Source organism: Suncus etruscus, chromosome 15 (assembly GCF_024139225.1).
Source record: "Suncus etruscus isolate mSunEtr1 chromosome 15, mSunEtr1.pri.cur, whole genome shotgun sequence".
Classification (NCBI taxonomy): Eukaryota; Metazoa; Chordata; class Mammalia; order Eulipotyphla; family Soricidae; genus Suncus; species Suncus etruscus.
Genome location: NC_064862.1, coordinates 44,720,403 through 44,745,527, shown reverse-complemented (window position 1 = coordinate 44,745,527; position 25,125 = coordinate 44,720,403). Strand labels below are relative to the sequence as shown.

The following is a 25,125-nucleotide window of genomic DNA, read 5'->3' as shown; positions in this document are numbered from 1 at the left end:
CATTTCACTCCTTTTGAAATACTTCTCTTTTTCTGAAAAGTAATAAAGGAAACCCAAGAAACATAAAAATGTTTCCTTTTCTTTTTCATTTTTCAGGATTATAAAGAGGGCAGCATCACATTTGAGGAATGCCTCAGCAATGTCTGAGGAGTTAGTCCTACAGTATGTAAATGACCCAGTTTATTCCTCCCTAGATGCCATCCAACTGTAACAAGGTTCTTTCTGGTCTGCAGATCATCTGAATCACAGGTATAGAAACAAAACAATAGCAAAACTGTAAGTACAATCAACTCAAAGGAAAAGTCTTAGAAATAGGAAGTTATTTACTACATCTATAGAATACACCTGAAATGTATTAGAAAGCCCTTATCTTGGGAACTTGATGCTAAAGATACTCTCAAGTTCATTAATGCCAGTCACTTTAAATGTTTTTAAATAACTTAAAAGATAAACCTTACTATCTAATTTTTCTTATAAAATTACCTAAAAGTTACTGGTAGTAAATGGTGGGTTTACTGTTATGTTTCATTAACAACATAAAAAAATAAAATAAAACAGAACAACCAACAGCAGCAATCCTTGAGAGTTCAAATTAGTGTAAGACAGGTCTATGAAAAATCTGATTTTTTTCAGTTGGTAATTAAAGTGCGCCTTTGCTTATTTTAAGTACAAAGAAAATTAATCATCAGTCACTGGCAACAAATATAAGATGTCCTTTAGGGCAAAATTTAATAGTATGAAGAGGTTTACAAAAATAGATTGATGCTATTTTGGGGGATAATACTGTAATTTTTCTTAATTTGGTTTTGATAAACTGTACCTGATGATACAAAAATTACTTCAAATTCAAACTTGACTATATAAAAATGGAGTGATAAAATGGAGTGATAAAATGAATTCAGCTAGATGAAAGATCTGGCAAAGTGTAAGAATGAAAAAATTCTACCCTAGGATACTTATTTCATGTCCAGATGAAAATACCATTTTCAGTTGATAGCTTATATCTTCCCATAAGCAATCACAGTTTTGGAGTCATCACGCAGGACAAAGTCACAAAGTCAAAAATCTTCTTTTTGATGCAACACATAAAAGTTTGTTTTCTTATTAATATGCCAACTGGTCGTCTATTTTTTTTCTTTAATCCCACAAATTAACCAATAGTGTGTCAACAGTTGCAGGTGAAGTGGCATTATAGCTGGATCAAATGCTCTACAAGATGTCTTTACTGACTGAATCAGAAGGTTTATTGAGTTCAACCCTCACACCTTTTTCACCTGCAAGGTAAAAACAAACAAACAAAAAATCACTTATTCAACAAGCACTAGAGAGTTTTTATTACTGCTTCCCACTGAGTTCCTAATAGTATATGTTTTTACCTTTGCAAACATTTCGCATGTGACAACTTGCATCTCCATAGATCTTACTATCTTGAATGCCTTACTCTGAAACTAGTAACCAATCAATAAGAAAAAACATTCTCTAAATAGAGCTAATGATTTTGTCTCCTTTTAATTTTATTTTTGGTTTGGGGACCATACCAGCATTGCTCAGGGCTTATTCCTGGTTCTACACTGAGGCTATTACTCCTAGTGGTGTTCAGGGTGCTGGGCATTGAACCCGAGTTAGCCGCATTCAAAGCAAACACTTTACTCACTGTACAATCACTCAGACTCTTCTTTAGGCAGTTTTGGACTCCCTTATTAGGCAGTTTGGACTACTCTAAAATAGTGATAGGAACACCAAAAGCACATGCTGATATTGTGCCACAAATGACTTTTTAAAAAATATTAGAAAAGCCTGTACATCTTATAAAACATTTAAAAACAGGCTAATGTGGGATTATTAATGGCTGGTTAATCATTAATGGGAACACTAAACAGATTTTTAAAAAGGATATACAAAGTAGAATTTAAAGAAAAGACAGGTAAGTGCTCCTTTTGATGGAAAACTAAGACCCTTGCTCTAAGAGACAATCCTTAAGTGGGGGTCAGTGGTACTAGCACACTGGAGGATCTTTGGACTTCGTACAAATGCACCACTGACAGTTAAGAATTTACATGCAGTTAAGATTTACTAATCTTGACTTGTTTGTTTTGGGGCCATACCCAGTAGTGTTCAGGGATTACTCCTGGCTCTTCACTCAGGAATCACTCCTGGTAGGCATGGGTGGACCATATAGATACCAGGAACTGAATTCCGATTAGCCACATACAAGGTAAGTGCCCTATCCACTGTGGTATCTCTCTGGTCCTAATCTTTTTTTTTTTTTTTTGGTTTTTGGTTTTTGGGTCACACCCAGTAGAGCTCAGAACTTACTCCTGGCTCTGTGCTCAGAAATTGTCCCTGGCAACCTCAGAGGACCATATGGGATGCCGGGATTTGAGCCGCTGTCCGTCCTGTTTTGTTTGTGTGCAAGGCAAACGCCTTACTGCTGCTGTGCTATTACTCCAGCCCCTCTGGCCCTAATCTTGACATTCAATTTATCTCCTTTTTTAAAATGTTCTTCATGTCCACATTAAATACAGAAAATCTGGAGTATTCATATGTGTCTAAAAAGGATATTAACTTTTTTTTTTTTGTTTTTGTTTTTGGGTCACACTTGGCTGTGCTCAGGGATTACTCCTGGCTCTGCACTCAGAAATCACTCCTGGCAGGCTCAGGGGACCATGTGGGATGCCAGAATTGAACTACTTTCTGTCCTGGGTTGGCCACATGCAAGGCAAACGCCCTACTGTTGTGCTATCTCTCCGCCCCCATGTTAACTTTCTTCTAAGGGGGAATAAGAGGATGCCAGATGCCAGTTCAGCAGTCTGTGATTAAAAAGGATTACAGAAAAACTCAGCTTCTATATTACTAATTTTGCTAAACTTCCTTGAACAGGCTTTTTTAGTCTTTGGACTATTTTATTCATAAAAGATAACAATGAAGAAAACTTAAGAGAAATTCTCTTGTAAATAAGGGAACTACAGAACTAAATAAAAACAAGGAGTAAGTCTCCACAGCATTAATAAAAACTGTCTGTGCTCACTTGAAAGCACCACTTGGCTGTGGGGCATTTTTCTTCCAGTATACCCTGGCCCCAAATAATGTTTACCTGTTAGATATTTTACTTTAGCTCGTGCTCTCTCATCTGCATCAAAATACCAAACAGTTATTGCGTACCTAAAAGAAAATTTAGAATAGAGTAAGAATGACCACATTGGGGGAAGAAGTGTAAGCTGTTGCAATGGTCTATTAAAATTTGTAATGCCATAATGCCTAAATTGGAATGGTGTCAGAAGACAGATGAGTGCAGTAACAACCCACTCATCAAGTAACTCCAGTGATCAATCAAGAGTACAGCAGAGAAGCATGTGTGGGTAAAATTGATGCCTCAAAGCAGATGTGTTTTTATAATTTTCTCAATACCTATTTAACCCATTTATTTCCAAGCCCACAGTAGATCATCAGACATAACAATAAAAAGGTGAAAGAATGGTTGTTACATAAAAAACACGCTGTCAATAGTATAAATACTAAAGAGAAGAGAAACATTAGAGGACTCAAGGTGGGGATTCTTCAGTGAACAAAAAGGCTAATATCTGAACAATAGTAGATTACTAATATCTGAATTAATTAAAAGCAAAGAATAATGATGTTTACTGTTTTATAGCTTGGTATCATGAAGAATTAAAAATCTTGACATGTGGGGCCGGAGCGGTGGCGCAAGCGGAAGGGAGTTTGCCTTGGACACGCTAACCTAAGACGTTTTGATTTCCTGGCGCCCATATGGTCCCCGGTCCCCCACTCTGGAACAATTTCTGAGTGCATGGTCAGGATTAACCCCTGAGCGTCACCAGGTGTGACCCAAAAAGCACACACACACAAAAATCTTGACATGTACAGTTTAGTCAAACTTCATTTTCCTGAAAATTACACTTATTTTATTCCACAAATACATGAGAACTGTTTAACTAAATAGTACAAAGCAATTTAATGGGGAAAATATACATACATAGAAAGTAGAAAAATACGACATATGATTCTTTAGTAGAACATAGCAATTAACTGAAATAATTGTTCAGGTTCTGGCTAGTGATCATGGGAAAATTGATCAAATGAAGAGTTGATAAAAAGTGACAACTAAATTATGAAAACTTGTTTTGTGTTGTTCTGTGCCACACCTTGCAATGATCAGGAGTTACTCCCGGCTCTAGACTCACGAATTACTCCCGGCAGTTGAGCATATGGAATGCCAGAGATTGAATCTGGGCCACTTGAATGCAAGACAAGTGCTCTACCATTGCTTTATATCTCCAGCTCCCACCTTTATTACTTTTAAAGTGTTTTAATCTTTTATAATCAGAAAACGTCTTAAAGAAGTAGCAGGGACAGAAAAAGATGCCGTTATGTCAGCAGAGATAGTGATTATCCTCTGGTTTCCAATCACTGGTTTACGATCTCTAGCTGCAAAACTGTACAGCTTGCTACTCACTCTGAATTCAACTGTGGCAAAAATAGCTCAGAAGGAATCAGAAAAAAAAAATGAAAGAGGTGACAACAAAGTTTTTAGAATTAAATCCCATCAAAGGTTTTCTCATTTCTAACATCTAACTTACCTCAAAAATATACATAAGTGATCTAGGACCAAAGGTGGTTGGTTCGAATCCCAGTGTCCCATATGGTCCCCCCGTGCCTGCCAGGAGCTATTTCTGAGCAGACAGCCAGGAGTAACCCCTGAGCAACGCTGGGTGTGGCCCATAAGAGGGGCCAGAGCCATAGCACAGCGGTAGGGCACTTGCCTTGCATGCAGCTGACCCAGAACAGACCTGGGTTCGAACCCCAGCGTCCCATATGATCCCCCAGCCTGCCAGGAGAAATTTCTGAGTGCAGAACCAGGAGTAACCCCTGAGCACCACCAGGTGTGGCCCACCCCCCAAAAAAACATATAAATATATACATATACATAAGGTATGCTGCTTCTCACCAGATCTAAGCAACTAGTGCTAGTAGTTCACTATTATAATGTTCAAAGTATCATATATAATAAAGGTAGGTATTTAAAAATAGCATTAATTTTACAAATGTTTATTTTGGTTTGGGGTGATACATGGTAGTGCTTATGGGCTACTCCCATCCCAGTCTGTGTTCAGGGGTCTTAACAATATCTGTATCTTCTATTGTAGATCTTTTATTATAAAAGTCTTTTGCTGTCCTCTAAAATTTTGATTATTTGTCTATTTGGGGGGGGTAGGGAGCATATCATGTGGCACTCAGGGGTTACTCATGGCTCTGCCCTCAAAAATTGCTTCTGGCAGGCTCGGGGGGGACCTTACGGGATGCTGGAGATTAAATCTGGGTCCATCCTGGGTCAGCAATATGCAAGGCAAATGCCCTAAGGCTGTGCTTTTGCTCTGGACCCTATTTGTCATTTTAACAGTTCTCAAAAATAGGGCTGGAGGAGTTGTTCTGGGTAGATGTTGGAACTATACTGAACTGGGAACTGAACTGGTTGGTTGCAAGCAAGAAAAAGAGCCTTCTCTGACACTTCTCTAATTATTTTATAAAGAATTTATTAAATATAATAGACTTAGAATGCTGCATTCTAAAGACAAAGAGATGGTTAAGAATATAAAATATAGTACAAAGAATATGACTTAAAAGATACTTGCTGACTGAAGGCCTATTTTTCTAACATTAGCTCTGACATTTAACCTTTTATTTTTTTCTCTTTTTCTTCTCAGTCATTTTTCTCATCATTTCTACTCTCAGGTTACCTCAATTTTCCACTGCATTTTTTGGCATTGCCCCTCTCCACCTTCTACAAAAGATGTCCTTTCCCTTCTCTAGGTAAGTAACCCTTCTGTCCCTCAAGTGATTTTCTTGTTACAATATCAGAACAGAAATGGGACTAGAAAGATGAGAGGGTCTTTGCTTCTATTTTTTTATCCCAGCAATGAACTATTATGCAAAGAAAGTCACAACATTTAGTATTGACTGAAAAAAAAATCTTTTAAAATTATTCATATGTATCTGAAGAAGAGGAAGTCTCATTAAAAGCTTTCAGGTTTACTTATATATTCCCTCCTATGCTACCAAAGCAATTTTTTCTAAAAAAAAAAAAAAAAGAATACTACCTTGTAGCATATGCTGGTTGTACTTCGTGAGGGTTTCGACGGTCAGACCAGAAAAACAGCAGTCTATCAAATTTGGGTTCAATGTCAGCAAACTGGGCCTTGCCTTCTGGAAAAATTCGAAGTACACCGCCACTTACCTAAGAGAAAAGAGCCAAATGTTAGAAGTATGAAAAACCAAGAATGCTAAAATAAATCTTGGAATTGGGGAAAACCTTTTTAATGACTAAACATTCTAAACTGCACTTAACAGATATATCTGAATAGAAAGATGTAAAGGTGAGTCAAGATTCTAAGTACAGCCATTCATACATAGAAAAAAAGTATTTTAAAAGGATTTCTGTAAGTATTTAATAAAACATGAATATCACTAAATTTAAGTCTTTTTGTGGGGAAGGGGGCATACCCAGCAGTTGGTGCTCAGGGTTTACTCCTGGCTATGCACTCAGAAATCACTCCTGGCAAGCTCAGGGAACCACATGGGATGCCGGAAATCAAACCTGGGCCCATCACAGGTCAGCAGCATGCAAGGCAAATGCCCCACTGCCGAGCTAACACTCCAGCCCCTAAATTTAGGCCTAAGTCATAAGATGTAGCATACATTTCTGTATGCTAATGATTTGTTTAACCTGCACTTAAAATAGATGTCAAATCATCTATTTGACAATAAACTTTATTGTATTTGGGAGGAGGCACCCTCCATGGAGCCAGGCCCACTTTTTCACTGGTCGAGTAATTTATTCTATTTTAAAGCTGAACAGATAATAGGATAGTCAGAATTCAATATATGAGCGGGTATTATTATTCTTATCCAATCATCATCATGCTCTGTATTAAAGCCCACCCACCAGCCCCTATTTGCCATTATCATCACCATGGTGGCCAGTGTTAGAAACTACAGCCCTGGGGCTGGAGCGATAGCACAGCAGTAGGCCATTTGCCTTGCATGCAGATGACCCAGGATGGACCCAGATTCAATCCCTGGCATTCCATATGGTGCCCGAACCTGCCAGAAGTGATTTATGAGAGCAGAGCCATGAGTAACCCCTACGTGCCGTCAGGTGTGGCCCCAAAACAACACAAACAAAAAACTGTGGGGGCCAGAGCATAGCATAGTGGTAGGGCATTTTTGCTTTGCAGGTGGCTGATCCGGGACGGACCTGAGTTCAAACGCTGGCGTCCCATAAGGTCCCCCAAGCCAGGAGCGATTTCTGATCACAGAGCCAGGAGTACCCCTGAGCATCACTGGGTATGGCCCAAAATCCAAAAACAAAAAAAAAAAAAAAAAAAAAAAAGAAAAGAAAAGAAACTGTAGTCCTCTCTTTCCAGAGCACACTGATGATTATTTACTCATAAAACTGGACCAGGCTGGAGTGATAGCATAGCCGTAGGGTGTTTGCCATGCACATAGTTGACACAGGACGGACCTAAGTTCAATCCCTGGCATCTCATATGGTCCCCTGAGCCTGCCAGGAGTAATTTCTGAGTGCAGAGTTAGGAGTAGCCCCTCAGCGCTGTCGGGTGTGGCCCAAACCCTCCCCCAACCCAAAAATAAAAACAAAAAATAAAAAACTGGATCATATCCATAAAGGATGATTATCTTTCCTTCTCAATCTGAGATTAGACTCAGCTATTTATTCCAATAACATCTGCAGTCTCATATCTGTGTTGGGTGGACCCTGAATACAGAGAAGGGAATAATGCAGGAAGTTCTTATCCGAATGATATTCATAATGTGTGTGTGTGGGGGGGGCAAAGTGAAAATCACCTGTTTGGTCCTTAATCCTCAAAAAATGAAATTTCTTAGTAGATAAAATGTTAATTTGAAAGGCAATTCAGAGATTGGACCTATTCCTAGAATAGCTTCTATAGTTAGAAGAGTTGTTTGTTTATTGGCAATACCAAGTATTGATCAACCCTAGGCTTCACATATGCAAGGTAAGTGTGCTACCCCTAAGCTACATATATGGTCACCTAGAGAAGTTGTGTATCAGGCTAGCTGTTACTATCAAGTAACTTAGTAGCCTACCCTGCCTTCTGGATACTAGTGTGGTTCAGAGAGAATACTAAGACACTTATGTAAACATCTAAGATAGCACAGCGGTGTTTGCCTTGCAAGCAGCCGATCCAGGACCAAAGGTGGTTGGTTCGAATCCCGGTGTCCCATATGGTCCCCCGTGCCTGCCAGGAGCTATTTCTGAGCAGACAGACAGGAGTAACCCCTGAGCATTGCCGGGTGTAACCCAAAAACCAAAAACCAAAAACCAAAAAAAAAAAAAAGTAAACATCTAAAGAACCTCTGACTAGTGTTTCCCAAAGTGGGTGATTCTGTCTCCAGGGCTGCTAAATTATTCAAGGAGGGGATCAAACAACTCTCGTACAAATAGAGAATGCTTAAAGAAGCTAGATTTGGGGCTGGAGAGATAGCACAGTGGTAGGGTGTTTGCCTTGCACTTGGCTGACTCAGGACGAATCTGGGTTCAATTCCTGGCATCCCATATGGTCCCCCAAGCCAGCCAGGAGAGATTTCTAAGCACAGAGCCAGGAGTAACCCTTGAGCATCACTAGGTGTGGCCCAAAAAACAAACAAACAAAAAAAGAAGCTAGATTTTGGTGGAAGAGAGAGCTCCATGGATTGAATGCAGAAAAGGCATGTTTTGCAGTCAGGAGGCCTGGCTTTGGTTACCCACAATGCCATACTGTAATCTCTACACTGTAGTTCCCCACCCTCAAGGACTGCCAGGTATGGTCCAAAAGCTAAAAGTAAAGAGGAGGTAGATTTTAGGCAAAGGGGTACTAAGTTTTTATTCTCCCAAATGAGGCAATGGGCTAAATAAGTTTTGGAATCTCTGCTCTAGACTGTAACTAACTTCTCTTTTTTTCTTTTGTGGTCACATTTGATATTACTCTTGGTGGTATTCTGGGGACTATATGTGCCACTGGAGATTGAACAAGGATTGGCTGAGTATAGGGGAAGTTCCTTAATCCCTGTACTATCTCTTCAGCCCAAATTTGTCTATTCTTTTTTTCTGTCCTATTCCTTTGACTACAGTCATTGGGAATATCATAGGTAATCTTCTAAAAATGACTTTAGCAAGTGAAAACTGAAGCTTTCATTCTTCCTTTGGGAAACTTTCCCTGACTTCTGAATTTGGTGAATCTTCTTCCTACGTGCTCCCACAGCAATCTGTCCTGTATTTAGCAGAACTTCTATTAACTATCTATTAATCAGCAGACTCTATTGAATTAGACTATTTCTATTTCTGTGGTATCTCTAGTACCCAGAAAAATGTTTTGCACACTGCACAGTCAGTATAATCTTTCAATGGAATTTTTTAGTTCAACAAATAAAAATGGGGTCGGGAAGGTGGCGCTAGAGGTAAGGTAAGCGCCTTGCAAGCGCTAGCTTAGTACGGACCGTGGTTCGATCCCCCGGCGTCCCATATGGTCCCCCCAAGCCAGGAGCGACTTCTGAGCGTATAGCCAGGAGTAACCCCTGAGTATCAAATGGGTGTGGCCCAAAAAAACCAAAAACAGGGGCCGGAGAGATAGCATGGAGGTAAGGCGTTTGCCTTTCATGCAGGAGGTCATCGGTTCGAATCCCGGCGCCCCATATGGTCCCCTGTGCCTGCCAGGAGCAATTTCTGAGCCTGGAGCCAGGAATAACCCCTGAGCACTGCCAGGTGTGACCCAAAAACCAAAAAAAAAAAAAAAAAAAAAACCAAAAACAAAACAAAAAAAAACAACAACAACAAATAAAAATAACTACAGGGAGCCAGAGCGATAGCACAGCGGTAAGGCATTTGCCTTGCACGCAACCAACATAGGACGGATGGAGGTTCGAAACCCGGTATTCCATATGGTCCCCCAAGCCAGCCAGGGATGAATTCTGAACACAGAGACAGGAGTAACCCCTGAGTGCCACTGGGTCTGACCCAAAAAACAAAACAAAAAAAACCCAAAACTCAAAACCCAAAACCCAAAAAGAAACAACTATGGACTCCTACTTATATATTATTTAATATACACACACATACCCCCTCCACACACACACATGATCTTGGCTAGGGAGATCAGTAGCAAAATATACCTAACAAAATACAGAAATTAGGACTAACAAGTATGTTTTTAGTTTTCAAGATATTCATAAAATCTGAAAGATAAAGTGTTTTAGTGTTTATTTTTTGGGGAGTACACCTAGGTCACTTTCTGGAAGTACTCAGGGACCATACATGGTGCCAGGTTTCAAACTAGGCTTATAGGTATAGCATGTACTAGGCAAATGCCTTATTTGTACTCTTTGTCCCCCACCCAATTTTTATCTATTTTGTTTTTTTGGTTTGGGGCCACACCAGGCAGTCTCATGAGTTATTTTGGTTCTGCACTCAAAAGTCACTGCTGGCAGGCTTGGAGGACCATACGGGATGCCGGGGTTTGAACCCAGGTTGTCCACATGCAAGGCAAACAACCTATCTGCTGTGCAATTGCTCTTGCTACTGCTATTGTTAATGCTCTGCCTCCCTTTTAAATTTATTTTCCTGGGGCCGGGCAGTGGCGCTAAAGGTAAGGTGCCTGCCTTGCCTGCGCTAGCCTTGGACGGACCGCGGTTCGATCCCCCGGTGTCCCATATGGTCCCCCAAGCCAGGAGCAACTTCTGAGCACATAGCCAGGAGTAACCCCTGAGCGTTACCGGGTGTGGCCCAAAAACCAAAAAAAAAAAAAAAAAAAAAAACCCAATAAATTTATTTTCCTTTTTTTTTTTTTTTGGTGTTTGGGCCAACCCGGCCATTGCTCAGGGGTTACTCCTGGCTGTCTGATCAGAAATAGCTCCTGGCAGGCACGGGGGACCATATGGGACACCGGGATTCGAACCAACCACCTTTGGTCCTGGATCGGCTGCTTGCAAGGCAAACGCCGCTGTGCTATCTCTCTGGGCCCTATTTTCCTATTTTTAATTTTTAACTGGAACTATACCAATTTGTTTTGTGTCTTGTGTTCAAGATATATTATCAGATTTATTTCTCTATTTTAACCTTCATAGAATAAACAGTACTTGTTTATATGATCCCTTGAAATCTACTAGCAATACAATTTACCCCCACTTTTTTTTTCACCCCCACTTTAATTTGATCTAGGACAGAATAAACTCCTTAAATCAGTATGGAACAGAAACATTTCTGTAGTTCTGAGACATAAACTAAACTCCAAAAGAAATGTTTTGTCTTGTTTGTTTGCTGACCGTGGTTTAAAGATTGATTTGAAAATAATCACCCTGGCTACACAGATATATTATAAAAATCCACTCTGGTATACATCACATTCACTTTTTGTTTGTTCTGGAGCCAAACTTGGTAGTGCTCAGGGTTTATTCCTGGCTTTGATCTTGGTTACCACTCCTTGGGAGTACTTGAGGGAACCATATATGGTATCCTAAATCAACCTGGGATAGGTCAAATGCAAAACAAGCACCTCAGCCCTTGTTCTATTTTTCCAGCCAAAACAATGGTTTCTTATAAAGGATTATATACTATAAACACTTTAAATAATTTATGTTATTAAAACAAGAGATTATATATGTTTAAAACTACTTTTAAAGGTTTTTCCAGTGATAATAAATCTATTTTTAGTAACCAGAGAAGAGGATTCTGCTTTCCAACATGCAACAACTTAATGACATATATTTACAATACAAAGAAAACGTAGAAGTAGTAAATAACTTGTAATAATTTTACAATTTCCATTTTATAGTTATAAAATAACTTCAGAAGAATCTTTAAAAAATACCTAAAGCAAGATATTTCAATGAAAAATATCAAAGATGCCAATAGAAGCTAATTTTGGGGGAGAGCCCACAGAGTGATGGTCTGGGGCTAATACTAGCTTCGTGTTCAGGCGTTGCTTCAAACGGTGCTCAGAGAATCTTGCAGTGCCGGGGATCAAATCCCTGTCTCCTATATGCAAAGAATGGATGCAGCTATCTCCCCAGGTATTTAAAGTTTGGTTTTAGAATAATATTTTAGTATCCAAGAATGAAAGAATCTACTTTTTGAATGTATTCATATCTGTTTGATTTTATAGATCTTTGAGATTAAAATCTGAAAAAAATTTGGGGAGTGGGTCACACTGGTGATGTTCAGGGCTTACTCCTGGCTCTGCACTCAGGAATCATGCTGGTGGTGTTTGGGGGATGACAGAGGATGCCAGGGAATGAACCCTGGTCAGCTATTTGCCCCATTGTCCTATCGCTCCAGCATCCTAAAACCTCAGAGAAATTTTTAACTGTTTTTGTGTTCACAAAGTCTAAAGTATGTGAGAAGAAAAATACTTGTGAGAAATAATAAATGCTCAATTAAGTTGCATACCTTGGCATCCCAGTCTTTATTAAGATAATATATACAAGTCACACATCTTCCATCACCATTCGGATTATCAACATGTCGCACATAACCTGTTCCATTGCCTGGATAGCAAGCAACCATGGCCTGTAATAAAACAGTAATAATTAGTAACAATAATGAGTTTAGAACTAAATGTATGAATAAAAAGAGAAAACATGTTATTAATCAAATTACTGATGTTTGGTTATTCTAAATTTAATTCTTCTCTTTTTTAAATCCTGTACTTTGTAGATTAGAAACTATTTCATATTGACATTTATAAAGAATACAAGAGTAGGTCTGTGAACAATGCAAGGCCAGATGAATTCAGCTTCTGGGATGGGAAGAGCCAACAACAAAAGATCAGAAAGTAACTCTTGGCTGCCATGCATCAGAACTCCTGTTTAAAACCACCAAAGTCAATTAGACTATAAAACTCAGTTTCATGATCTTTCTTTTTTCTTTTTCTTTTTTTGTTTGTTTGTTTGGTTTTTGGGTCATAGCCGGCAGCACTCAGGGGTTACTTCTGGCTCTACACTCAGAAATCGCTACTGGCAGGCTTGGGGACCATATGGGATGCTGGGATTCAAACCACCGTCCTTCTGCATGCAAGGCAAACGACCTACCTCCATGCTATCTCTCCGGGCCTCTCATGATCTTTCTTTATATTGATAATCAAGATCAAGTTCTTTATCTTGCTCCATGAGAAATTTCTATTCTCCTTGAACTCACTTTAGAACACATATATTACTTTTTTGCAGTCAAACACCGTTTAACATTATTTCTAAATGTTATCATTTTGGAAAGGCATCATTTAGTAGGTTAGGGTGAGAGAAATAGTACAGAGGATAATGTGTTTGTATCTCATCTGACCAAAAAATTGTACAGAGATGGGAGTAACACCTGAGTACTACTGAGTGTGGCCCAAATATCCTCTCTTAATATATATATATATATATATATATATATTTTTTTTTTTTTTAAATCTAAATGTAGGGGCTGGAGTGATAGTGTAACGGGTAGTATGTTTGTCTTGCATGCAGTTGACCTAGGTTTGATCGCAGGTATCGATATACGGTCCCTTGAGCACCAGTAGGAGTAATTTCTAAGTGCATAGCCAGGAGTAGCACCTGAGCATTGCCAGGTGTGGACCCAGACAAAATAAACAAAGACCAAATGACAATAATCAAATAGGTCTTTTTATTAGGAGCCAGATAACAGGAAGATCATTTTATTAGGAGCTACATCCAACATTCCAAGTGATACTTAGAGTTGGGCATGAGGTACCAGGAATTCCACACATGTAAAAATGCATTTTCTTTATCCTTTAAGCTATTTATCATTTAAGCTATCTCCCAGTCCCAAGATATAGTTCAGAAGACCACTAGGATTAAACACAAAGCTAGAAGACAGACCAGAATAAGAAGCATCAAATAAAATACATTATATACTATATATTAAAATAATGATCAAATAAAATTGAATATTTTGGGGGGCCACACCCGGTGATGCTCAGGGGTTACTCCTGGCTATGCGCTCAGAAATCGCTCCTGGCTCGGGGGACCATATAGGACGCCGGGGATCAAACCAAGGTCTGTCCTAGATTGGCAGTGTGCAAGGCAAATTCCCTACCATTGTGCTATCACTCCGGCCCCAAAATTGAATATTTTTTAAAATTTTTTTCAGAAATAATGAAAAAAAACATATTCCAAATTATCAATTATTCTTAAATTTTCATTTTTCCCCATATTTATTCATGTATTAAAGTCAATGTCAATCTTATGATTAATTAATTGATAAAGCAATCAAAAGTAACTTAAGTTGTGTGTAGTAGCTCTGCATTATAAAATAAAATGCTAGTGTAAACTGGATATCTCAATAAAATAAAAATTGTTATTGCTTCGTTATTTAAAATAAGTTCATTTTTAAAGGTTGCTTTTGTTGTAGGAAAAGTCACTTATCTCCCATATCCCCACCCCCATCTCTTCCCTTTTGTTGTTTTTGTGATGACTGGGAAGGAAAGGGATGACAGATTTGGGTGTGGTAATTGTACACTTGGATGCAGTGTGTCTGAGATTGCATTCAGCATGTGGGACAGTGACCTTAGGGTGTGTGGCCAGAAAAATATGGTACTTTATCACTGAGTTATTGCCAGTCTCCCAAATGCTATTTTTGTTTTGTTTTGTTTTTTGTTTGTTTGTTTTTGGGCCACACCCGGCAGTGCTCAGGGGTTACTCCTGGCTGTCTGATCAGAAATAGCTCCTGGCAGGCACGGGGGATCATGTGGGACACCGGGATTCGAACCAACCACCTTTGGTCCTGGATCGGCTGCTTGCAAGGCAAACACCGCTGTGCCATCTCTCCGGGCCCCCAAATGCTATTTTTAAAAATTCATAGGACGGACCCGGGTTTGATATCTGGAGCCCATATGGTCCCCGAGAATGCCAGGGGTAATTTCTTAGCACAGAGCCAGGAGTAACCCCTGAGCGCTGCTGAGTGTAACCCCAAACCCAAAACAAACAAACAAACAAAACAAAATTCATAGACAAAAATAATAAAATAATTCGGTGTTCTATTTCAAGAGAATTTTAAATCTGAAAACTTGGGGGAGAATTACATTTTCTTTATTATTTAAATTACAATTTTTCAGTTTTTGTGGTAATTATTTCATGTCTATTTTTCCTAATTCGAGACAAAATGAATGGCAGGTTTTATAACTCTCAATAATAGACCCAGAACTGGGGAAATAGGTCAAAGACCTGGAGCATAGGCTTTGCAAGTGAGAGCCCTTGGTTCAATCCAGACATTTCAATAGTCAGTACTCGCTGAATTTCAACTGCTAATAAATATAGTGATTTCAAGTTATCATCTACTAAACTTGAGTTTTAATGGGCTTGAGGATTTGCCTGAGTTTCTGTCTCTGTCTGATACTGCAGATGAGTTCCTTTTGTTTCCCACTGTTCTTCAAGTTTTATGTGTGCTAATGGTGGATGTTTAGATTTCCAGTTAAGGGATCAGTCAGTTCAGAGAGAGCAGAGTGCTTGCTTTGCACATGGCTGACCCAGGTTTGATCTCCAGCATCCCAAATGGTCCCATACAGTCCCCTGAGCCTGCCAGGAGTAATTTCTGAGTGCAGAGGCAGAAATAACCCTGAAGCTCTGCTGGGTATGACCCCAAAATCATACCAAAAACAAACAAACAAATAAACAAGGGGTTGGGGCATTTGCCTTGCACATAGCTGATCCAGGGCAGATGTGGTTTGAATCCTGGCGTCCCAGGTGGTCCCCAGAGCTTGCCAGGGGCAGTTTCTGAGCCAAGATTAGCCCCTGAGCACCGCTCAGTGTGACCCCAAACCCAAGAAAAACCAAAACAAAATTACACTGAATACCTTTAGAATACAGTTATCATATAGAAATCATATAGAAATCACTGTTTTTTTTGGTTTTGGGGGGGCCACACCCATTTGACGCTCAGGGGTTACTACTGGCTTATGTGCTCAGAAATCACCCCTGGCTTGGAGGAACCATATGGGATGCCGGGGAATCGAACCGTGGTATGTCCTAGGCTATGTCTGCATGTAAGGCAGACGCCTTACCTCTAGCTCCACCAAGCTGGCCCCAGAAATCACTGTTTGTAATGAGCATATAAATCTAGTGAAACCATTGGTTTCCACTCTTTGAAAATATATAAAAGGCCCCAATATTTGTGTTAAAATTGTTTTCTGGGGCCGGGAAGGTGGCGCTAGAGGTAAGGTGTCTACCTTGCAAGCGCTAGCGTAGGACGGACCTCGGTTCGATCCCCCGGCGTCCCATATGGTCCCCCCAAGCCAGGGGCGATTTCTGAGAGCCCAGCCAGGAGTAACCCCTGAGCGTCAAACGGGTGTGGCCCAAAAACCAAAAACAAAAAAACAAACAAAAAATTGTTTTCTATTTTAACAGGAATTAAACTGAATCCTAAAACCAGTTTACCACTTCTGTCTGGAATAAGCTTTCATGAGAGGCACTTGAGAGGTTCTAAAAGAATAAAGTAGGAACTTCATCAATTTGGAGAACAGTTTGTAGGGGCCAGAATGGTGGCGCAAAAAGTAGGGCATTTGCCTTGCAAGCACTAACCTAGGACAGAATGCAGTTCGATCCCCTGGAGTCCCATATGGTCCCCCAAGCTAGGAGTGATTTCTGAGCGCATAGCCAGGAGTAACCCCTGAACCCCTGAGCATCACTGGATGTGGCCCAAAAAGCAAAAAACAAAAAAGTTTGTAAAGCAGGTTTTTTTTTTTTTTGGTTCTTATTTGCTAGCTAACAAATTTTTGTATATGTGACTGAACTCAGTCTGTTTTGCTTTCATGTAACATGCCATTTAGTAGTTCACTTAATAATAGCAGAACCAAATGCCTAAGTAACTAAATTGACCCAGGTCAGATAAAAAAAAAAAGAGGAAGTCACCATGTCAAGACATCCAGAACAGTGTAGTATACACAAAAAGGAAATCTGGTTTTATTGGAACATAGTTTTGAGCCATACCAGCAGTGCTCAGGACTTACTCGCTGTTCATGGATTATTCCTGGTGGGGCTCAGGAAATCATACTGTATGCTGGGAATTGAACTTTGCCCACTGTACTTACTATCTGGCCGCACAAGAATTTACATATAATATCTACAGAAAGCAAAAATATTTAATGCTGCCTGGGAATAGGACTTCAAAAAAGACTATGGAAAAATGACAAAAGAGCATAAGTTTGTTTTGACTTTGATTTTGGTCCAAACACCGCAGCTATGATCCAGTGCAGTGCTAGGGACATTCTAGGCATCAATGATGTTCCAGACACTCCTAAATATGCTTGTGAAGCATGTAAATTCAGGCATCGAAGATTGGGCTCTCAAATGCAAAGCATATATTCCAGTCCTTTGAATTATCTATCAAGCCCTAAAGAGTTGAAGTTTAAAGTATAAAAATGCATGGAATGGGTGGTTTAAGAGGAAATTCTGGCTAGAGGGTGCAGAATATTTGGGGGAAAAATAATATAGATGGCAATACAAATGGGCAGACACAGAGGAGGAAGATGGAGTTTCTAGTGCAGAACAAGACATAGAACAGAGAAGACTGGAACTAAAAGGACAAAAGGCTCCTACTGATTTGTTGCAGTTTAATTTTGTATGCTCTAAGTGTCCCCTGGTTTAAATTTTAAAATATGATTTTCAATCCCTCCACTTAAGATCACGATTTTATATAACAATTCTGTTAGAGACTTCCTATATACACATATAATGCATATTATATATACAATGTATATGGGGGGGGGGGGTCACACCTGGTGGTACTCAGTAATCTCTCCTATAGAGTACCAGGGATTGAACCCAGGTCAGCCACATGCAAGGCAAGCATCCTGCCCAATTGTACTATTTTATTTTGGTTGTTTGGGGCCACACTTGATAGTGCTCAGGATCTACTCCTGGCTCTGCAATCAGGAAACCACTCCTGGTGCACTTGGAGGACCATATGGGATGCTGGGAGTCAAATCTAGGCCGGCTATGCTCAAAACAAGTCTCCTACCCACTACACTCTTTCCTGTCCCTGAGCTCAGAATTTTAAACAAGCATTCTGCAGAATGCTGACTAACAAAAGATCAAATTTTGAGTAAAAATAGCCAGTACTACACAGGTTACTTGTAGGGATGAACTGATTGACAGGGGTTACTCACATACGTAGAGACAAGAGCTTGAATGAAAGACCAGAGATAGAGAGGCTAGGATGACTAGAGAAAAATTTAAGACCATAAAACGGGCCAGAAAGTGTTCAAGAGGTAAAATACTTGTTTTGCATGTGGTCTACCCAATTTAATCCCTGGCACTATACACTGTCCCGTGAGCACCACCAGGGGTCACTCCTGAACAAAGAGCAAAGTGTGGGCTTAAAACAAAAAAGAATGTGAACTGTAGGTATGCTCACCCTTCAAAAGAATATAGGTGTAGCTATGCTGCAGCATTAACCTTTCATGAATGTCTGGGTTCCATCCCTGATACTATAAAGTATATGTAATAGACACAAATGGTAGTGAGAAGGAACTAATTTTAAGAAAAAGTGAAAAAATAAAAACCAAACTACTAAAGTATCCCCTTATGTTCATTCATTCAGCAAATATTTTCTGAATATATGCCATGAATTACTTTGAAAAAAATGTTTTAATTTTCTCAAATTTGTACCTTCTGCCCTACCAGAAAAACCATCAATGTCATTTTGCTGATTCTCTCCTTTCTTCAAAACCACTTTGTACTTTGATTCCACTTTCTGCTGACCAAGGCTTAATCTTAGTTTTGGAGCTATTGGTGGGGGTGCCCAAGCAATGCTCAGGGCTAGACACTTGAGAGCAATACTAGGTGCAGCAGTGCAGGCCGGACAATTCAGTTTTCGGTTCCATTATGCAGAGCTTCACAGACCTTGAGTGCTGAGGGTCTACTAGAGCCAACCTCAGCAATACTGCAGGTGGGGGTATTAAAAATGCCTCGTATGTACTAAGTATGGGATCCAGCCAATCAAGCTATTTTCCTTGACCTAAGTCTGAACTTTGGTGAGAGGGTGGGAAAGTGCAGGGGTGGGGGGCACACCTGACAATATTCAAGGGTTATTGCTAGTTTGCTGTTCAGAGAACCTTATATGATTCGGGAATTCAATCAGGATGAACTGAAGCGGCCGTATGGAAAGCAAATGCCTTACCTCCTGCACTACTAACATAACTCTAGCTTTACGCACAATGCTTACTGAAGCCTATTAATAACGTATCTTCCCTAACCATTTAATAACTATCACTATATTATCATTATCACTACATATAAATCTAGTAGCTATAATTTTAATTACAAATGTGCTATTGAGGGGGCTAGAGAGATAGTACAGCGGTAATACATTTGCCTTGCATGTGGTTGGCCAGGGTTTGATCCCCAGCATCCCATAAGGTAACCCGGGCACTGTCGAAAGTAATTCCTAGGGGCTGGAGTGATGGCACAGGCGACAGGGTGTTTGCCTTGCATGTGCTAACCTAGGATGAACTTTGATGCGTCCCCTAGCGTCCCATATGGTCCCCCAAGCCAGGAGTAGCCCTAGTGTCACCGGTTGTGGTCCAAAAACCAAAAACCAAAAAAAAAAAAAAAAAAAAAAAGAAGTGATTCCTAAGTGCAAAGCTAGGCGTAAACCCGGAGCACCACTGGCTGTGGCCCAAAATCAAAACAAAAAATAAATGAGCTATTGATTAAAAAAAATAAGTCTTTACTCTAAAGTGATGGGGCACAATGACTAACAAAGTGATGAGCTAATTAAGATAAAAATTGAGCATCACTATATAAAGTGTGGGGGGCAGAGAGATAGCATGATAGCACAGCGATTGAACATTTGCCTTGCATTCTGCCGACCTGGGATGAGCCCAGGTGTGATCCCTAGCATCCCATACAGTTCCCCGAGCCTGCCAGGTACAATTTCTGAGTGCAGCGCTAGGAGTAACTGCTGAGCACAGCTGAGTGTGGTCCCCTAAAAATGTTGAGCATCACTATAAAAAATCTTGAAATCTTAAGCTAGAGGTTTAGCTCATTGGCATATACCCTGCATGATATCTAAGTATTTAAAGTCCTGAGTTTGATCCTTAGCACTGCAAAACAAAACACCTTGAAAAATATGGAATAAAGATGAGTAAGGCTGAGCAATAGTACAGCAGGTAGGGTACTTTATCTGAGCACTTTTGGGAGGACCCAAAAACAAAAAAAAAATAAATAAAAATGATAGAGGAACTAAGGAGAGATAGTTAAGGCACTTTCCTACTATTCCTCCTTTTCCTTTGGTGTTCTTGTTGCAAGGGTCACAAACACATGGCTGTGGTGGTTTCACATTATTATTTTTATTATTTATGATGTTAAGAGTCACACAATTGGGGAACAGCAGAAGTTGCACCTTATGATGCTGGGGAATATCAAACAGCAGTGCCACCAACATCATACCCTTGAGAGCACAATGCAAAGTAGGTGCTCTACTATAGAGCTAATCCCTAGCCCTAAAATCAAAATTTGAAGAAACTGTTTTAGCCCTTGGTCCTTTTTTTTTTTTTTTTTTTTTTTTTGGTTTTTGGGCCACACCCGGTGTTGCTCAGGGGTTACTCTTGGCTGTCGGCTCAGAAATAGCTCCTGGCAGGCACGGGGGGACCATATGGGACACTGGGATTCGAACCAACCACCTTTGGTCCTGGATTGGCTGCTTGCAAGGCAAACACCGCTGTGCTATCTCTCCGGGCCCAGCCCTTGGTTCTGTACCGGATCAAATAATAGACATACAGTGATAGAGAACAATAAGCTTCTTTTTTTTTTTTTTTTAAATTGAATCACCGTGAAATGCAAAGTTGTTCATGGCTGAGTTTTAATCACACAGTGTTCAAACATCTCTTCACCAGTGTACACTTCTTGCCACCGAAGGTTTCCTTCTTATGCCCCTCCCCAACTGCCTCCATGGCAAACACTTTTCTTCTCCTTCTCTCTGTATCTCTGTCTCTGCTCTCTCCTCCCCTACCCATTTTTTCTTTTAGGCACTGTGATTTGCAATATTTTTACCAAGCATACCAAGAAGGACCCCTAAATTTCTTTCATGGCTTGCTAAACCATTTGAAGACTTAATTTGTTTTACATTTGCATGTGAGGGAGAACATGCTTGTTACCAATCTCCCAGAAGCTGGGGATCAAGGAGGTAGTAGAACTGAAGACTGAGGGTATAGAAAAAAGAACTAATGGTGACTTACTTCCCAGGTAGTCTGTTCCTGGGCTGATACCTCTGTAGCATTTTCTGAAAAGGAGGGACAAAAAACTCCTTTTCTGTGTGAACCAGAGCAGCTGAATGACAACATCCCCTACACCCTTCAATCAATAGTCCAGCTCCGTGACTGAAATAATGGCTCCCAATATTTGGTTTGGGTCCTGGCTGATCTCACTGCAGCATTCTCAGAAAGGGGCTAAGGGGTGGTGATGCCAGACTTCCCTTTCTGCATGAACCTACAGCAGCTGACGGTCATTCCTACAACCTCCAACAAAAACAGCTTGGCTCCAAGACTTAACTTTATCAAACTTCCAAGCTTGCTTACCCTGCTTCCTTCTATAGGTCCCTATCACACCCTCTTTCCTTCATAAAACCAAAAACCAAACCTTATAGAGTTAAAACCAAAACCAAGCCATATAGAGAAGTCACTATTTAATAGCATGTCCTTGGGCTGGGGAGATAATGTAAATAGTAGAAATCATGCCTTATATGTGCAAGGCACTGAATATAATACCCAGTACAGAATGACCTGCAGAATACCTCTGGATATAACCATGGCAGCCCCTAATCACCACTGCTGTATGGTTCTAATGACTCCAAAAACATTGTCAGAGTGGTCTTGGTGGCTTCTCAATATCAAAATGCAACCTAAACAGCAGACGACCCCAATTACTCAAATCTTTCCACCTCCACTGGGTATGTTACTTATTGGAGGGGTTGGGATGGTGAGGGGAAGTGTGTTCCAAACAGTTTCAAATACCCTCGAAGCCTAGAGTAATTAATTAATCCTAGACTAACACTTCTTTCCTGTTAGCTAATCAATCATTAAGGACTGCTAAGTATCTGCAGCCTGACAGGAAATAATTTTCCCTTTCCTGGTGGATAAGATCTAGACTTCTTTAACTCTAGATATATAATTTGTTTATTGGTTTTCAAGACCTCTAACTCTTTCATTTTCTTTTCTTTCTTTTTTTTTTGTTTTTTTTTGTTTTGTTTTGTTTTGTTTTGTTTTGGGGCCACAACTGGCAATGCTTGAAGCTTATTCCTTGCTCTAGACTCAGGGATCATTTTTGGCAGGCTCAGGAACTATATGAGGTGCTGGGGATTAAACCCGCGTTGTATCAAGGCCAGCACAATATCTGCTGTATTATCCAGAATACAGCTATATATTTATTTATACATATTTTTGGTTACACCCACTGTGCTCAGTGCTTACTTCTGGCTCTGTGCTCAGGCATAACTCCTGGTAGACTTGGAAGACCATATGGAGTGCTAGGGAATCTAACATGGGATGGTTTATTACCTGCTATACTGTACCTCTCCAGACCAAGCCCTCTATTTCTTTTAACTCCATCCCCTTCCCTTTTATTATCTCATTCTCCTTAATGGCTTCATTTCTCTACTCCCATGTCCCCAACCCCTTAAATTTTAACAAATAGGCACTGGGGATATAAACACTGGAGATCTCATTAGAAAATCTTATTCAGACTCAGAAGTGTTTACAGTGGGCATGAGATTCTACAAATAGAATCAATTCTATTTCTTTGGGGCAATTTTTTTAAATTAGGGGTTAAATTCTGCATCACTTCTGCAGCCTTTTACTCTAAACCTGTACTTTCAGCATCTAATATTCTTTAACCAGCTGCTCTCTCCTCCAGTACATGTCTCCCTTTAGCTTCAGGCTGCTGTTGTAATGACCAGAGGTCAAACACTTTGTTGGGGCATCCACAGAACTTGGACTATGATTCACTAGAGATCATAGTTTATAATGACACTGAGAACCCAGGACTGAACTTGAGGCCTCATTCTTCCAAGACAGATGCTATAGCATTTCTTTCTCATTATAAATAAATCCTCTTTTGTTCCTCTGTTAAAATACCATCCAATCTTTTCAGTGGTCTTGGTTAATAGGCAATTTCTACAAAGAAAAGTTCCCAGTTTATCTTGGTTTAGAGAGCCCTTAGTTTCAGTAGTTTTTTTAAGCCAAAATAAATATTTGATGATTTCCTTTATTTTTTTAATTTTTTGGTATTTGGGACACACCCAGTGACGCTTAGGGGTTACTCCTGGCTATGCATTCAGAAATCGCTCCTGGCTTTGGGGATCATATGGGACACCAGGGGATCAAACTGCAGTCCGTTCAAGGCTAGCGTGGGCAAGGCACATACCTTACTGCTTGCACCACCACTCTGGCCCCGATTTCCTTTAATAATTAGTGGAGGTCAAGCCATTTAGGAACTATTTAACAACTTATGTCTGCTCAAACTTACTAAAGTTCACAATTCCAAAACAAATTATCTGGGGCCAGAGCGATAGCACAGGGGGTAGGGAATTTGCCTTGCATGCAACTAACCCGCATTCGAACCCCAGCATCCTATATTGTCCCCCAAGCCTGCTAGGAGCAATTCCTAAAAGAAAAGTCAGGAGTAATCACTGAGAGCCACTAGGTGTGGCCAAAAAACAAAAGCAAAACACCAAACCAAAACAAATAATCCTTCTCCATTATGCTATACATAATTAAAAAAAATTTTGCCAGGTTCTTTCCATCCCCACTATCTTTACCTTAAAAATTGTCTTTATTGGAGCCGACGAGGTGGTGCTAGAGGTAAGGTGTCTGCCTTGCAAGTGCTAGCCAAGGAAGGACCACGGTTCGATCCATATGGTCCCCTCAAGCCAGGGACAATTTCTGAGCGCTTAGCCAGGAGTAACCCCTGAGCATCAAACGGGTGTGGCCCGAAAAACAAACAAACAAAATTTTCCTTACTAGGTGGCTGGAGAGATAGCACAGAAGTAAGGTGTTTGCCTTGCACGTGGCCAACCCAGGACAGTGTGGTTCAATTCCCGGTTTTCCACATGGTCTCCTGAGCCTGCCAGGAATGATTTCTGAGCAGAGACAGGATTAACCCTAGTGCAATAAATAAATAAATAAATAAATAAATAAATAAATAAATAAATAAATAAATAAATAAATAAGGCCTTACTGGGCTGGAGACAGTACAGAGGTTAATGTGCTTGCCTTGAACCACATAAAGTGCTTAGACCACTAGACTGCAAAGCAAGAAGAATGCCACTAGCACTGCTTGATGTAGATCAACTTTTAATTGTCTCACCCCCCCCCAACTACCCTGACTCCAAAAAAAAGTGTCTACTTTTTTTCTTTTTTTTGGTTTTGTTTTTGGGTCACACCCGGCAGCACTCCTGGCTCTATGCTCAGAAATCAGAAATCGCCCTGGCAGGCTCAGGGAACCATATACGATGCCGGGATTCCAACCACCGTCCTTCTGTATGCAAGACAAACACCTTACCACTGTGCTATCTCTCCAGCCCCAGAAGTGTCTACTTTTGCAGTAATTCCTTTAACAAATTCTTTGCCTTCAGGTTTGTTCAGCCTTATTCCCAAAATTTATTCTCTCCACACAAGGACTAAAGTTTTCTAAAATTAAGATATTATAAAATAACGTATTCTTATTTTAAATATTATTTATAAATATACTTATTTTATTTATCTAAAATAAAATTGCATTTCTTACATAATCAACGAAGTTGTATTTCAAATTTATGTTTTACTCCATGGCTAATTACTTATATTATTAAAAAAATGTCTAAAATTAAGCTAACTTTTCATAAGATAACCAAAATAAAATAAAAAACTCAAGAATCAAATTTGTACTCAATTATGGCCTCAAAATGGCATAGTGCCACTCACTAAACAAGTACTGGCAAACTGCAAGCTGTAAAACAAATCTGCCCTACAACGTACGTGTGTGTGTGTGTGTGTGTGTGTGTGTGTGTGTGTGTGTGTGGCAAACTGCAAGCTGTAAAACAAATCTGCCCTACAACGTGTGTGTGTG

General features: G+C 40.0%; 1 protein-coding gene across 2 annotated transcripts in view; it reads right to left on the bottom strand.

Moving 5' to 3' along the window:
* Positions 1-705: 705 nt before the first annotated feature.
* Positions 706-25,125, bottom strand: part of EGLN1 (egl-9 family hypoxia inducible factor 1) — a 43,674-nt gene continuing 19,254 nt past the window's right edge. Inside the window, exons 2-5 of one of the 2 annotated variants that reach the window (XM_049789660.1) lie at positions 12,476-12,595; positions 6,117-6,253; positions 3,095-3,162; positions 706-1,274 (exon numbers count right to left, since the gene is read on the bottom strand). In XM_049789660.1, the coding sequence (XP_049645617.1) occupies positions 1,210-1,274; positions 3,095-3,162; positions 6,117-6,253; positions 12,476-12,595 (390 nt within the window). In that variant the 3' untranslated portion in view covers positions 706-1,209. The remainder of the gene's footprint in view (positions 1,275-3,094; positions 3,163-6,116; positions 6,254-12,475; positions 12,596-25,125) is intronic. The other variant, XM_049789661.1, reaches the window with a different exon arrangement.